The sequence below is a fragment of the Coturnix japonica genome, chromosome 22 (assembly GCF_001577835.2).
Source record: "Coturnix japonica isolate 7356 chromosome 22, Coturnix japonica 2.1, whole genome shotgun sequence".
Taxonomy (NCBI): domain Eukaryota; kingdom Metazoa; phylum Chordata; class Aves; order Galliformes; family Phasianidae; genus Coturnix; species Coturnix japonica.
Genome location: NC_029537.1, coordinates 1,751,085 through 1,768,006, shown reverse-complemented (window position 1 = coordinate 1,768,006; position 16,922 = coordinate 1,751,085). Strand labels below are relative to the sequence as shown.

Genomic DNA, 16,922 nt, shown 5'->3' with positions numbered 1-16,922 from the left:
GTTGGGGAGGGGGAAGCTTTTTACTGATGATGATATGCTTATTATTTGGAGCATAACAGGGCCTGGAGAGCTAGGAGATATACCAGAGTTTTGGAGGCCAACAAAACCAGCTTGGTTGTCTGTTGGGGATCATAGGAACTCCCCTCCCCTCTGTGTTAGGGTGCTTTGTGTGTTCTTTGTGTTGCAGGCTGGTACTTAGGAGGGACCAACCATCTGGCTCTTGCATTGATGGCACCACAGTGAAAAGCTTGGCCACAAAAGGCAACCCCTTTCTTTCCTTGTCTGGTATATATTTCCATCCCCATGTTTCTCAAAGAATAATATATTTTTAATGTCCTTTCCTAGCAAAGAGAAGATCTTTTTAAAGGCAGTGTGGGATGACTCCTGAGAAGTACTTTGGGCAGTCAGATGCCTTCCCCTGGCTGCCTTTGCTTTTGTTGCCTGGTCACTTCTGAGAGACGTGATGAGTGTGGAGAATCACTCTTGAAAGTGAATGAAGAAAAGGGAAATGAAGTCAATAGTAAAAATGGTCATGGTAACTTTACAGAATCCTGGGGTTCCCTTCCCCCTCTGCACACATAAATTAGGGATGAGGCTGGAATGCAGAGGGTGTTCTTTTTTATACTGTCAGTACTAAACTGCTTGTCATTTGGTTCTGTGCTTTTCCTGGTGCATGTAGTTGTGTTGGGAGCTTTCTTCTCCATAAATACGTTATTGTAACTTTCTTTAATTTTATTACACAGCTTTCCCATTCACTTTGAGATGAACACTTTACTATCTAGCTTCAGATACATAACAGACAATAAATTAGGACTCTTGATAAGCATGATAATAACACTTGGTTAGAAAGTGCCAAACCATTCAAGGCACCTTTAGTATTAATCTTAACAGTCGCTTTCTTAGTGTTCCCATTCCAGATGGTTTCTGAAGCATCCTTGGGTTGATCAGTTGATATTTAGTTGGATCAAAAACAGATTTGACGATACGTAAGGTTGGCAAACTGAGGTCACGGCCTGCACATCTGGTTACCAAGTTGTCTTTTTACTCCTTAGGACAAGAGTTGCAACCTGTAAGCAATCCGCTGTGGAAAATTCCCAAAGCAATACTTGGAGCCACTGGGAAGGTGTATAAACAATGAAGGAGCAGCAAAACACATTTCAATACTACAATTCTTTGTTCAGTCCTTGGAAACATCAGGAGATCGCTCCACTTGTGTAAACACCCCCATTTACTTGCTGGCTGCTGGGGCAGCAGATCAATGTGATTCCAAAAACTTGCACAGAAACCTTCCAGGTCTGCTGGAATAAAGGCGCTCTTTGTTGGCTGCAGTGATTGACTTGCTGCTGTAGAGTAGGTGACACGTTTTGCCTACCAAGCATGTTTTATAAGCAGAGTTTATAAAAAGTTCACGGTACATTAAAATAGATAGCCTCTTCTGTGCTAATAAAACAGCTTTTACTCTATTATTGGAAACATTTTTATATGGAATTGTTTTTTAGGCTCACGATGGGCTTTCTGGAACCTAAATCATTGAGTTAAAGGATCTTTTGCTTGTTTGAATTGGTGAAGCTGTTTCATTGTCTTGTTCTGCAGGTAAAACATCAGCCAAAAAAAAAAAGACATCTTAGGAAGTTTGCTCATAGTTTTGAATTATTCTTCAGCATTCAGATACCTTCATTGAAAAGCATGGGGGGCCTCCCAAGTGTGAGAGGGGTTTTTGGTCTCTGTCACTGAGTTTCTGGTTTCAAACATTGCTTTCCTTTGAAGCAGAGGGAAGAAGCAGCATTTCTGATGTCAGATACATTTCTTCACCAATTTTAGAACAATGTGTTCTGCCTATTTTCATTTAAACTGGTCATCTTTCATAAGCTTCAGTTTTTCAAGTGATCTGAATTGTGCCTGACAGCTCTACCTTTCTGCACTGGGTCTTGGAGTTGGGTTATTTGAGAGTTTAAGGGACTTTTTGCTACTCAAACCCAGACTGAGCAGTTTCTCTTTTGGCACTTCAGCTTTGGCACATGAGCATGAGGGCGGCTGCAAGAAGAGCAAGATTCATGTCCTGTTAATGAGACAAATGCAACTTGTACTCTTCAAGCTTTATGTACATTTATAGCAGAATGAAATTTGTTAATGTTAATTATAAAAGGGAGTGTTTCTTAAGAATTGGAGGGTTTTATGCCTTAGTAATCATTGTGGTATTGGTTCCACTTGTAAACAATTTTCAAACGAGGACTTTTTGGTTTGAGATGGAGGCAACCTCAGCTCCCACCTTTTAATAATGGGCAGGATTTTGGTTCTGTTCTTGTTCCATATCTGCCTTATTTTATTCCATTTTTTGGCCTTTAAGTGCTTGTATTTACCCAGTCCCAGTGTACTGCAGTTCCCTCTGAATTCATGTGTTACAGCACTAAGCATTCATTCCTGTTGTTTTCTTGTAAGGTGAATTGCCCAAAATAGCAGAAGTTGGTGTAACAAATATTGAGTAAAGATTCTGAACCCACAATTGCTGTCATCCCCTAGGGAACAAATCAGGCTTGTATTGAGTGGCTGCATTCTGCCCATGGATAACATAGCAAGAGGTGTCTGCTGCTGGTAAGGACTGCTTGGGGGCTTCTGGCATGGCTCCCTTTGACACGGCAAGTTGTGAACATGTGGTTTAACCATTAGCCGAACTTGGAGGTGGATGTCTTAGCTGGAGAGCTCCATGTTCTTGTCTCTGCATCTCTGAAAGGAAACTACAAAGCTATTCCTTCTGAGACAAGTGTTGTCTGTGCCTTGTGGTAGTTACAGTTTTATTGGAACACTTCAAGTGAAGATGCATCACTGATGCCATACATAAAAGCTTAGAGCTGGCTGTAAAACATAAAGGTGATGTGCAAAAGAAAAGTAACTTTGGAAGCAGCTGCAAGAAATCAGCTTATAGGAGCTGCATCAGGGGGAAAAAAATCAGGTTTTGAGCACTCATGAGAAAGCAGACTCTGTCCTGCCACTGTGTGGCAGTAGGTGGGGGGACCAGAAGCCTTCTTAAGCTTCTGTAGTGTGCTTAAGAGTGCTGGCTGAGTTTGGCAGTAGTGCGTAACTTCGTGTGAGTCTCTTAACATACAGTGCTGATGGAGCTGTGTCGTATGGGAGTGTGGTTATCAGATAAGGTTGTGGTGGTTTGATCTCTTTGATGGTCTGGTATTTGAAGGGGAGGGCGTTAAGGTGACATCCACAGTGAACATGGAATGCATCTGTTACCTAAAGCCATTGATGTTAGCAGTGCTGGGGCACCACATGCATTTGCTCCCTCGGGTGTTTCCCCCCTGGAGCTGTTTGTGTCGGGATCATGTAAATGCTCCTGGGCAGTGAGAGCAGCCCTCTGTGTTTGCACGACTCCCACCTAGAGACAGCAACAAAAAACAGCATCGCAGCAGGGAGGAGGCAGGGAGCAGGCAGTGTGATCTGGACACGCTCTGCCCATTGCAGCATCGAAAGACTAAAGGCAGCCCTATACGTAGCTGTCATGGGAATTACTGTTACCGTTTGGAAAGCAAAGGATAACATTGATTTTATCTGGCAACAAGGGTGTTAATACAGATGAAAACACACGGGCGAATCGGTGCGCTGCGGAAGATGAAATGCTTCCCCTGTCAATTCTCAAACACTATTAAATCCGCCCAGTTCAACACCAGTGCCTTGATGTCTGTCTCTGTCTTTGAGCAAGGTATGGGAATACAATAGCCTTAACGGTGAGTTATTGGATTTAAAATGCATGATCGGTTGCTTTGCTCTTCAGCTCTGACTTTGGATAAATATGCATCTCAGCCTTGCTGTGGGACTGCTGTAAGGCAGCCTTCTTCTGCCTCCTTCCTTAGCACATTTGTTTTGTCCTTGGAGAAGGAGCAGCCCAAGCTTAAAGGCACATAGAATTCAGTAGGTGTGTCTCGAGCTTAGAAAATTACTTTTCCTGTTGCAATTGCTGATAAAAGGAATGCATTTTTCCTGAACTAAATACTACATTTAGTCCAAGTCCTTGCAGATATCTTTTACATGGAACTGATAGCAGGAGTCATGTCAGCACTCTGAGCCCGCTGTGCTTTTTGGAGGGCAGGGGATGTGAACATTGGAAGTTTTGCTGCTGGAGGTTTGTGAGCCTACAGACAAAGTAAGAGTTGCATCAACTTGCAGATCACTGATCTCAAGCTTGGATGATCACGAAATAAATGCGAAAGGTGCATTTAAACTCCCTGGCTGATCTTGCTGTAGATTGTAAGGCTTCAAACTTGAGGCTTTTGACCTTGCAAAACTTTCTAGTAAATTATATCAGAAAAGTGGCGTGGTGAATATGTTTGTGGATGTATGTGCTAGTTTTCAAAGAGAACTTCTGTTCTCCTTCTGTGTGCATACTTAAACTGATGGTAAAGTGCTGGATGATCAGTTTTAAGTTGGCAGTGTTGTTTCTGAATGCTTTTCAGAATGGTCATTGTTTGTAAACTTGTCTGTATTAAGAGGTGAGTTATTTTTCCTGATGTAATTGATGGCGTCCTTAAGGTCTCCTCCTGTCAGAGGATCACAGCAAAGAGGTTTGTGTTGTGTGGTATAGTCAAAATTAGATTGGCTTGCACTTCTTTCTGCATGCTGGCCACATGTGGAAGGTAGATGCTAAATAGCGCATCTTCGTTTAAGTGCTGTGCAGTCTCAGGTCTTACAGGTGTGAGAAACCACTTCTTGTTCACAAGTATGTGAATGAATGGACCAGGTAGCAGTAGGCAGAAAAAGCACATGCTGATGTGCACTCAGATCAAGTGATCTGGATCTCAGTTTACCTACACACAAGTTTGTTCTTAACACAGTGCTCTTGAGAAAGTTCAGCCTGTTTGTTTCAGCAATGCCACATAATTGTGGCAGTGAAGATAGGCTCCCATCTGTGCCTTGTGATGTGGCACGCTGTGCTGTGTATTAGCAAACACAGCTGAGCTTCATGCCAAGCTTCTGACTCTGCATCTTTTACCTTGGAGGATTGTGCAGTGGGGTTTGGCCTGCTTGTCTGGGCTGCGTTTGCTTTGTGCAGTTCCCAGACAGATACACAGGGTGCTTGAAGCTGCTGTGTAATGCAGTTATTAAAGAACAGCTTGCTGATGTCCTCAGAGGCCACCGCCCGTGTGTTTAAGGCAGCCGGAAAATGATGTAAGTTATATTTAGTTATTAAATAAGAGGAAAATTTGACATGTTTCACTTCTTCAACGTTCTGCCTTAAGATCTATGAGCAGATACAGAACTTCTTTTTTAAGGATGAAACACAGGATGAAGAAAATGTCCAGTAGGGAAGATGGATCCATTGCTTGTCTGTCACAGACTGGCATGGAAGTGCAACAGCCTGAATTGCATGTGTAAAATCCTTAAGTACCTCCTTCTGCAGAAAGCTGGGTATGTGTAGTTTAATGCAGTGCAGTGGCAGCCTGATGTTGTTCAAAAGATGGCCTGGGTTCTGATTCTAGCATTGGAAAATATTGCGGAGTGTGAGTGTGTTTGAGGGCACAAGTTGTTGTGATTGAGCTGGAACGTTGTCCATAATCCTTCAATCTTTTTGCTTTACAAACAAGATGAATGTTATACATGGACAAAAGAAGTCACATCTATCTGCTGTTTAATTTTAGCACTCTGCGTAAAAATAGGTGGTAATGTAAAGCTTGCTCATCCAGAAAAGGTATTCAGGTTTTTGAGTCATTGTGTTAAACTTAGATCCTACTCTTGCTGCTTGTCCCACATCCCTGCGTTCCTTACGTGCTCAGGTCTGACTGTCTCCAGCCTGAGAGCTTCTCCCTGCAGCTCTCACAAGTCCTCAATAAAAAAAAGCAGTCAGATGGGAGTTGATTGTGTTCCATTCCTTTATGAGAATGGAGGAAATGCAGCAATACCTGCATGCACACATTCTCACTGGTGTTGCAGTACGTACTGAAAATCAGTTTCTTTACTTGCATTACTTTCCTAGTAGAAAAACAGCTCTGAGAAGTAACTACGTAAATCCTGAACTCTCACTGATGTGGTAATTGAGTTTCTAATGTAGAACTTCTACAAGTAGCTTCTGTGTGTTTAAAGGAGTTCCTTGTATTTCATACTTCAGTTGCTTTATTCACATAGATTGCTGTTATTTTTTAACTTATAGTCACAGCTTTCTTCACTATTTGTTACACAGAGGCATGATTAACTTGTGGGCTTTATTTTCTCCCTTTATTTTCTTCCCTACACAGCGGATATAATTTCTACGGTAGAATTTAACCATTCTGGGGAGTTGTTAGCAACAGGAGACAAAGGAGGGCGAGTCGTCATCTTTCAACAGGAGCAGGAGGTGAGTGCTTAATTAAAGTAAATGTGATGTTTACCTCTGTTTCCATTCACTCTTTCTAAAGGAAAGGTGTGTGCTTTTATAGGCTGCCTCATAGAAAGTGTATGCTTGTGTAATAAGTGATGGAAAGGTAGTGAAATTTAAGAGTAAAGGAATTAAAGCTGTGACAGTGTTCGCAGTGAGTTGAATTTTAAGGTTGTGGCCTTCAGCTATGGTTTAGACATTGTTTAAAGTAGTGGGGGAAGGAAAGGGAGGACACATGAAGACCTTGGGAGGTTGAAATTCATCACCTTACAGTGCTCTGCTTGGCTGTGATTATTATTTCAGATTGCACTGTAGATGGGGAAATAATAATTGCCCTTAGATGTATTTGTAGCTGTGACCTAAGACATCCTTTTCTGTTTTTATTAACAATGTAATTAACCAACATTTTCTCCTCAGAAGGTATTTGTGGGTGGGTCTGCATTATTCTTTCTGAATATAAACACTATGGGTTGCTGCACTCAATGCATTTAATTCTGTTTATATGCTGTAAATATACTGACTACAGCTTTTTATCCCCCCTGTGAGATATGCTTTCTCTGATGCATCCCATCTCTGCATCAGGTACAGAATTCCTCCATCTCTTCTTTTAGAGTGTAAGCTTGTTTCTTTACACATGTACTTAAATAGCTTTCAGATCTTTATGCTCAAGTGTTCTGAGACCCGAGTTAGAAAGTAATGTCCAGCACAGACTTGCTTCTATTTCTCAGCAAAGTAGTGCAAAACCAATTTGTTATTACCTGATCTTTGGATATAACAGCTCTGGCATCTCTCTACTACTGGAAGTTAGATACAAGTGCTAAAATAAGCAATCAGTATTTGCATATGAGTATTAATAAGGTCTGCTGTTAATCTACCTGAGAAAGCAGTCTGCTTTTATCAATAGAGATGACTAAATAATTTTTCCTCTACTTATTTTTGTGTGGAAATGTTAGAAGGCAAGTTTGAAGTTAGATTTTGTGTTGCCAAGTTTATGCAGTGAATAGCTGAGCTAATACTAAACTTAGAGAGGAAAAAAGCTCAGCTAAAAATGGAATCAATGTAGTTATCTCTTGTATGTGAAAAATGACATTTTAAGAAGAAGAATTGAAAACAAGGGGAAAAAAACAACCAACATTAAAAAACCAACCAAGCAAAAGCTTTCCCAATACAGGGAGCTGTAACTTACCTGCTTTATATTGCAGGAGTAAGGGCATGTTTCCATCTTATACTCGTTCTCTTGGTCTTTGTAGGGTTCTAGTGACAACTCTTGTGATGCCAGGAAAGGGTCTCCACTCTTATCTTAAAAGTGGGAAAGCTGAGATGGGGGAGTGTTTGATTCGAAGTCTGTAATTAGAAGCTGACCTGATGAGAATTTACTGAAGGGTAGAAGAGAAGAAGGCACTTTAACTAAGGCATTCTGTCATCTCACTGTCTGGAAAGGTCATGCTGGTACTTCTTTCCTTATTGTTTCATGCAATTACAATGTAAAATCCATGGTTCCCCCAGAGCGAGCTCTCTGCTGCAGGTATGCAGGCAGTTGGAATGCAGTGACTTGTCTAATAAATCACTTTGGTCAGTTGGTGCCATCTAGTGGGGTACTCCTGGCTGACTGATCTCTCTGAACATTGGCCAGAGCTTGTGATGAGCACAGCACGTGGGTTGTCCTCACTGTGTGCTTTGTAGGCAGGCATAAACTCTTGGGTTTTTAGTTTGCATGTGTACTTTACAAATCCTTTTACCTGAAAGTACATTAAGGCTGAAGGAGCTGACTGGCCAGGACAAGTTGTATCTAAGACTGTCTACTAGGCTGTGGTTTTAAGTCTTTTGGTTGGATTTAAGTACCACCTCTCATCAGAATGCACTGCAAACCACGTATACAGGAAGACAACCTCTGAAAACACAAGCTCTTGAGTTTCACAGCCTTGTGCAACTTCACCCACTGCTGAGCTGCTGCCATCTCTGGGCTGGAATGTGGCAGCCCTTCTGTGTAGTGAAGCAAGTGACTTTACATAACTCAGAGGCAGGAAATGAATGCTGTATCTAATTGAAACTGAAGGCGGAATTTGCGTAGGCAGCCTGCAATTGCCGAAATAGGAATTTCACATGAGGCACTTGGGCCAACACCTCTTCTTGTTTTGATTTTTTTAAGAGTGCCATGAGACGATCTGTTGGTTTAAATTTTGCTTTTAATCCCAAGGATGGATTTCATGCATTGCTGATTCTACATATTCTAGTTCTGTAGAGTTTTAACAGAATACACGAGAAGTCTGTGCAAGGGTAAATCATGACGGTAAGTATAGAATTGAAGAAAAGGTCTCTGAGTCATGGCCAGCGCTCCCCAAAGCTCAGCAGACTGACTTCAGAAGTTGCCCATTGAATGCAGTGACCCTGCTTAATTTGTTAGGTCTAACTGAAACTTGGAACGCAAGTTTCTTCTGTTCTCTAGGGTGGGAAAGCCAGTATAGTTGATAGGTGTGGTACAATATTTTAGTGCCAAGTCCTACTTCTAAGGCATTTTTTCCATTATTATTATTTTTTTCCTTCCCCCCCTAATAAGCACATTGGAAAAAAATGAACAATTCCTGCCAACCATTTTAGGTAGGGGTGTGAAACAAGAGACAGCATTGCAAGGAATATGGCAAATGTGGACTAGCTGGGATCTTATGGAGATGCGTGTTTTAGTGACGCGTTAAGGGATTAAATGAATGGATGGTCATGAGATGCACAGGAGAAGTCTCTAGTCAAGAAGATCTCATAGGAAAGGCATCTGACGGTGCAACCTCTTGAAAGGGGTGGAACAGGAAGGATTCCAGTTCAGTCACCCATTGGAGGAAATGTTAGGTCCCATTCTTGCAGTGCAGTATTAGAGCTATAAAGCCCTGTCTGAAACACAGCTTTTAGAAGGATGAAGGATTTTTTTCAAGCTTGGAGTTTTTTCAGTGTTCCAAACAGTCCCACCATCCTTAACAGGCCAGCTGCAGCTGTGACTTGTACTAGCAAAGATGTATTCATGAGAGAGCTGAATGTAGCACTGAATAGATTTGCTTCACAAGTAGCTGTGTTTCTGTTGAGGAAATATCCGCCTTAAACAAAAGGTGGGAAAATTAATGATGAGGGAGTGGTAGACTTCTTGTCTTCAATCAAAACTGAAGTTCTTGCAGTAGAGATGATCCACCTTTAGTCTGATCTGCAGGCTTGTTAAAATAAGGCCAACTTTACACCAAAGGATCCTTGCACCAAATGTGGTGTTGACGGTGGTGGAGTGTAGAAGTCTCATCCAGCTTATGTGTTAATTAGCAGTTTGCCTGTGTATGTTGCTGCATAAATATCTAGTTCTGGCTTCTCTCTACAGCCTTGCAAAGCATTTTGTATGTTGCATACCTACCTTGATCATTTAATTCTCTTTTTAGAACAAAACCCAGTCTCACAGTAGGGGAGAATACAATGTTTACAGTACCTTCCAGAGCCATGAACCTGAGTTTGACTACTTGAAAAGTTTAGAAATTGAAGAAAAAATCAACAAAATTAGGTGGTTACCCCAGAAAAATGCTGCTCAATTTTTATTGTCTACAAATGGTAAGCGATGACTTTAATATTTGCATAACCTGTTGTTGCATGGGTTGGCTGTTAGGGTGCGAGTACTTCCATGAGTCATTCATAATAATCTAAACTGAAACTTGCTCTAACTTTGTTAAAAGAACAAACTGTGGAGGAGGTCTCGTTAATGCTTCTTATCCTGTCTTGTTTTCTTTGTGTAATCTTGAGATGAAGCAAAACGTGTATCTAAATGAATTCCTTATCTCCAAGTATTTTTTTTGTCTTTTTGGTACGTGTAGGTGGTCTTGTTTGAAGGCTTTGTGTTAAAGTGAATCAGCCGTGAAGACCAGTGTCATGGCTAGAGCTTTGATTTGCAACTGTGGCTGTTTAATTTCAGATAAAACAATAAAGTTATGGAAAATCAGTGAAAGGGACAAAAGACCTGAGGGCTATAACTTAAAGGAAGAAGATGGACGGTATAGGGATCCTACTACAGTTACAACACTACGGGTGAGTGGTTCCCTGCATGAATTTGGCCATCACTGTTTCCATTTGGGGCCACGTGAACGTGCATTTGAGAGGTGTTGTCTTTCCTGAGCTCACGTGGCTCAGGGAGTGAGTGCCCCATCACACGGTTCACGTTCTCTGTGATGCTCCAGGTATTGTCTGCTGGAACTCTTATTTCTGTGCCTGCTGTTCTGCAGACACAGTTGAATAATGATTTAATGAGCTTTAGAGTATTGAAGGACTGTGCTAATGCCTACATTACATTCACAATTCAAACTTTGATTGCTATGTATTTTGCAGGTGCCAGTATTTAGGCCCATGGACCTCATGGTTGAAGCTAGTCCACGAAGAATATTTGCCAATGCTCACACGTATCACATCAATTCCATCTCCATTAATAGTGATTATGAAACGTACCTGTCCGCAGATGACCTGCGGATTAATTTGTGGCACCTAGAAATTACGGACAGAAGTTTTAGTATCTTTTTTGCATTGTTTTGTATGGCATATGTGTTTAAAACAAAAAAGTTTTATATTTCATGAGACGTGTTTGTGTAGCATGGCTTTGGCTTCCAAGTGTTGTCCTGCTCCCAGATTTCAAGCATTATCTTCCTTTTGTATTTTTGTTGGCTTGTTTTAGTTCTGTTTGGCTGTTTCAGATGTATTTTGATGAATTGTTGAATGCCTTTAAACTGAAAAATATGTTGTGGAAACCGGAGGAAATTCCTTAACAAAATGGTTTAGATATTGTAGATATTAAGCCAGCCAACATGGAAGAGCTGACGGAGGTGATAACAGCTGCAGAGTTCCACCCAAACAGCTGTAATACATTTGTATACAGCAGCAGTAAAGGAACGATTCGTCTGTGTGATATGAGAGCATCAGCACTCTGTGACAGGCATTCAAAATGTAAGTTCTGGCCTGTATTTATCTTTTGTGGACTGTGGTATCTTGCTGCTAGATGAAACGAAGCACTCACTAAGTATGTATTAAAGCAGGGAGTAGCATTAAAATACTGAGTGATATATTTTTAGATAGGATTGCTGTGGTATCTTTGGTAGATAGAAAACTAAAAATCTAATTGAGTCTTAAAATTAGATTCCTATTTAGTAGAATAAAAGTAGTGAATAGAATTATTAGCAACTTAAGTCCAGACAGCAGGGCGAGGAATAATTTCCTGCAGACTTGATGAGTATTGGAGCTGCTGAATTGTTTGTTCTGCATATGAATCCAGAAATCTCGTGTGTGAATGAAGCCTCCAAATACTCCCAAGCAGTTGGCTTGCTTAGAAGTTAACCTTGATTTGCAATGACAACGAAACATTTCACAGTATTTCCAGGTATAGCAATTACACAAAACCTTTGAAAAAGGGTTTTATAATACATAAGGTATTATAGCGCAACATGGAAAGTGTATTGTGCTTAAAATAACCTAAATTGGGTGTTATTTTGTATTGGTAATATAGAAGCTTACCTCTTGAAATGCCTGCTTTACTTCTTTGCAGTGTTTGAAGAACCAGAAGATCCTAGCAACAGATCGTTTTTCTCTGAAATCATCTCTTCCATATCCGATGTCAAATTTAGCCATAGCGGTCGTTACATGATGACTAGAGATTATCTGTCAGTGAAGATCTGGGATTTAAATATGGAGAACAGACCTGTGGAAACATACCAGGTATTTGGCTGAAATATTGATGGACACTTGATGGTCTTATTCCTAGTCCTGATGTAGCTGTTAGATGTATCTGTAAGTGACTACGGCCAGACAGAACATCAGTGAGATGAGTGGGTTTCACACACATTAATGGATTTTGCTATTTGCAGGCTGATGGCAGAACCTCAAACCATGTTTTGGTGTGAAAGTGTCCCTCTTATACATTGGAAATATGGGAAGGGAAATTTCCAGCTGTGAGGTAGCTCATCTCTTTTAGCCTTCAGTTGATTTCACAGTGTCCTGTTATTTCCTGGAGTACTTGGAGGTAAAACCTTTGCTTTGTAGAAAAAGTTTTTAGCTAGAACTGACACTTGTTGAATTTCCAAGCTACTTTTGTAAGAAAACTTTTGAAGGGATCCTCTTCATCATCCATAGAAAGGCGATGGGTCACCAAAACGGGACTTCTAGGAAGCAGCCAGGTTTGCCAGATGCTATTCTAGAGGTTATTTTACAGGTATGTCATGCTCAATATTAATTGTTCTAACTTTTTCCCAGGTGCATGAATACCTCAGAAGTAAACTTTGTTCACTGTATGAAAACGATTGCATTTTTGACAAATTTGAATGCTGCTGGAATGGATCAGACAGGTGAGTGCAATGTTTCTCTATATGTTTGCAAGGCTTCACAAGTTGGTATTGAAACAGGCAGACAGCCTGAAGCCTCTAATGTATTTTGCTTTTATTCCTGGATTGGCTTGGATGCTATTCTTATAATTGCTGTCCAGGTATTTGAGATAAATAGACTTTAACATGTGTGTTATAAGTGACACAGTAGCATGAGGTTATTGGGAATTGCCTTAGTTAAGCAGATGAAGAATTGGAATGATCTTCAATGGAACTTTTCCTTCTTTTCCTCTGCCCTTCTCTGCAGCATTGTCATGACAGGATCCTACAACAACTTCTTCAGAATGTTTGACAGAAACACAAAACGAGACATCACCTTGGAGGCATCACGGGAAAACAACAAACCCCGCACGGTTCTGAAGCCACGTAAAGTGTGCGCGAGTGGTAAGAGAAAGAAGGATGAAATTAGTGTTGACAGCCTAGACTTCAACAAGAAGATTCTACACACGGCCTGGCATCCTAAGGAAAACATCATTGCTGTAGCTACTACAAACAACTTGTATATATTTCAAGACAAAATGAATTAGGGTTGGCATTCCTAACTGAAGAGTCCACTTCCTGCATAGTTGAAATAGTTGAATCTAGCATTTGTACCTGTAAACGAAAGAGAATGAGAGGTCCATTATGGCACCCCTTTCCAGTGTTTAAAAATGTGCCATATGACAACACACTTTTATAGCTACATGGAGAAAGCTCTGCTGATGTGTCACTGAGTTCTCCATGTCTGCTAGCCATTTAGGTGAGGATAGGGCACTTTTTAATATAAATGACTACTTGCACCATCTTGCCTAATGGACTAGATTGGACTGTATCAACATCGGTTTACTCCACTTTTTATGCCTTCCATTGTGATGACGTCAAACACAGGGAAAGCCTTCAATCATGCTATGGGATTTAATTGTGTAACCTCATTACTGTATCATTTGTGGCCCCCTTTTTTTATTAAATACAGCTCATTCTTGCTGTGGCTTGTAGCATTCCTCCTTCTGGCTTCCTGGACTCCCCCTTTCCCTTTCGTCCCCCTCCACCTAACCCTGGTGGTGGTGTATAGAGGAAAAGAAAAAAAAACAAAAAACCACAAAATAAAGCACATGAGATGGGTCCGTTTGGGGTCAGTGGTAAAGGGGGTCTGTGTTGCAACAAATGTTTTAATAAACAGTTGACTGTAATCACTCCTTGCCATGTCTGGCACCAAAAAAAAAAAAAAAAGAAAAGCGAAAATAAGGAGAAAAAAAAACAAACAAACTACTGAATAAAAGTGACAAAGAATGGAGAATCTGTTTTCTTTTTTTAATCTACCTCTTTATACAAATACTCTGTGTTTTACCTTAGATGCATGAAAATAAAATGATGTTTTTTGTAATGATTTTAACCAGTATTAATTATTTTTAATGGGAATGAAGAGAGGGAGGGATTTCACAAGTATTTGCATTCATTCATGAATGACAATAATACCAGCCTTAGGATGTGTTGACCACTTTCATTTCAAAACCATGAACTACTGTCAGATTTTGCCATTATCTGAACAGACCAGGTACTGTTCCAGTATCCCTAAAAGCTCTTTTTTTCCCCTTAAACTACTGCTTAAGCTGGAACAGGAATAGAATCTGCAGGTTTAAAATCTACTCTACGGGACTCACTTTTTAATGTTTCGTTTCATCCCGGTTTCTTTAATGCCTTGTTTTAGGATACAATACCTTTAATGCCTTGTTTAGAGTACAAAGTCCCCTGTGGTTTTTTAACGAGTTGTTTGAATTCTTGTCTAGCAGTATGATGTAATGTAGTTCAAAATAACAAGTGATTACATAGATAACTTACTACACTGCATTCTGAGATGCTCTATTTTCTGTATTTTATTGCTATCGGTAACTGAATGGAAATGTAGTTTTACCATGCAAGTGTTTCTTCTGGCTTTTGGCTTTGCAAAGTTATTGCACTTCCAGAAATGTTAAATGGTGCAATGATCAGAAAATACGTGGAGTACAGAAGCTGCATGAAATAAGTGTTCATAGCTATTTGAGAGATTTAAACTCTTCAGCAAATAAGGCTTATCCAAAGATGAACTAGATACTGATGCTTTATAAGGCTCATGAGTTTTTACCTCCAGATATTTATGCTAATTGTGCTTTTAGGTTTACTCTTCCTTCAGGGAGGTGTTCAAAATGAAGCTTAAAGTCGTAGTGAACTCACCTTGACTTGGAGGACTTTCACTTTTCGGTTACCTAGATTTAAATTATTTCTATGGCTTAGTTATAGATGGTTATGATAACGCCTCTATTATTTGATCAACTGAGATACTGTTTCTGCTGTAAAATTATGGCTGGATTAGAGATTGTTAACAAGACTACACTTGCGACCATACTTTAATTTCTTTAAGTCCTTGTGCAGTGGTTTGAAAATGTAAAGATGATAATATTAGATCTGGTTCTCTTAAATACAGTATTTGTCTTGTAACATGCATGCCTGACCATGAGCCTTTGTAAGGATTTTACCATATTTCACCTGTTAGCCTTGGTTTTGGTTTTTTTATTAATTTTCTTTTTAACAAAGAATAAGTGCCCCAGGAACAGCAGCTGTTTTCCAGTGGGTGAATAATACTAAATAGCAGTTAAGGAAGCTCGTTGGTTGTTGTCCATAGAGGTGTTTCATGGGATCAGGCCCAACGTTTATTCATTACCTTATCACAAGAGCAATGAGGAAATCAGGCACTACTTCAGCAACAGAGCTGATAAAAATAAATCATCTCCGTTTTGCAGAGAAGGTTTAATTGTTATTCTGGGAGTATCGAGGTTTGTGAGAGCAAGATTGCTGCTTTTACATGAGTATCTGTATATCCTGAATGGTGCACTGAATACACGAAGAGCTGCACAGACACAGCAGTGGGGTTGCAAAGACAGAAGCAAACAGGTAGATTTCACATAGATGAACGTGCAGCCTTCTAGCAATACTAACTCAAGCAGAACTGCCTCTTGGACCTCAGCTGTGCTTGTTGGGTTTCAGGACTTTTAAAGCTAGTCTTGGGAAATACTTTTGTTTTCAAGCAGTAGCGGTGATCTCTGGCATGATGTCGCTTGAGGTTTAACCTATCCTCAACAAAACCAGCTACTGACTTTGGTGTCATGCTATCCAACTAGATACTTCTCGAAACACACTGTCCATTGACATATGCTGTAAATCTTATATTTTATTAATAAAAGTATGCATAGAATACATCTTGTCAGGTTGCTTTTTATCTTTCTTCCCATCCCTTTTCTCTACTTACAGGCGTTTTTGAAATTACTCATCCTTCTTACTGCATGTTGAGTAGTACACCTTCTTGCTAGGTTCTGTGTTGTTATTTCTGGGTCTTAGCCTGGAGAGCTTGCCAGACAGGGTGGGTGGGTGTTAAGGCAATCCTGCCCTCCTCCATCATGTACAGTTAGATGAAAGCAGCTGCTCTGTTCTAGTGCTTTCTCTCCGTTCCCAGTGCAACCAGTGCAGCTGTTCAGTTCTCAACCCTTAAATACTGAACTGAACACGGAAGTTCTGATCCCTTCCCTACTGTCCATCTTGAAGACTTTGATACTACCACATAACTCACAGCTGCCACTTTGGTAGTTAATATTTGCAGAGCGGCAACCTTACTTCAGACCAGTGATACTGCCAGCAAATTCATTTGCAGCCTGTTATTATCTGACTGGTACAGGGCTGAGGTGCAGACAAGCTCTGTGGCTGAGGTCCCTTTGCTGCTTTTTTGGTGAGGAGTAGCTAACGCCATCAGATGTGCTGAATGTGGCAACATCCTACTTCTTTCTCAATGTTCTGTTGGGGCAGGGCTGTCGATTCCACTCAGTTGTCCTAAATTTAAATATATTTCTCCTTTTTTTCTCAGCCTACCTTGGAAATGCTGGAGTTGATGAGCAGATATTGGTACCTTTGTCCTCCTGGAGAGTGGCTGCTGCCTGTTGGAAGGCTGATTTATTGTTCCCTGCTCTGGAATTAGGCAGTCAGAGGGGTGACATAGCTAGAAGCAGTAGTTTCCTGTGCACTGGATTTTGTGTCTTCATCTCTGGCATTCCCGCCATAACTTCTGACTTAGACTGAGGTGTTTCCTTTTGCCCTTTCCCACATAATTAGCAGTTGCAAGCTGGACTATTGATGTAGAGAATTGAGGTGGGGAGAGGTGTGCTGGGACTGAGGTTGCTGTGTAA

General features: G+C 40.6%; 1 protein-coding gene across 5 annotated transcripts in view; it reads left to right on the top strand.

The window, feature by feature from the left end:
• Positions 1-15,942, top strand: part of PPP2R2A (protein phosphatase 2 regulatory subunit Balpha) — a 34,124-nt gene extending 18,182 nt beyond the window's left edge. For all 5 annotated transcript variants that reach the window (XM_015882970.2, XM_015882969.1, XM_015882972.2 and 2 more), the window contains 8 exons: positions 6,234-6,331; positions 9,763-9,928; positions 10,287-10,399; positions 10,697-10,874; positions 11,141-11,305; positions 11,901-12,070; positions 12,605-12,696; positions 12,980-15,942. In XM_015882970.2, the coding sequence (XP_015738456.1) occupies positions 6,234-6,331; positions 9,763-9,928; positions 10,287-10,399; positions 10,697-10,874; positions 11,141-11,305; positions 11,901-12,070; positions 12,605-12,696; positions 12,980-13,259 (1,262 nt within the window). In that variant the 3' untranslated portion in view covers positions 13,260-15,942. The remainder of the gene's footprint in view (positions 1-6,233; positions 6,332-9,762; positions 9,929-10,286; positions 10,400-10,696; positions 10,875-11,140; positions 11,306-11,900; positions 12,071-12,604; positions 12,697-12,979) is intronic.
• The last annotated feature ends 980 nt before the right edge of the window (positions 15,943-16,922 follow it).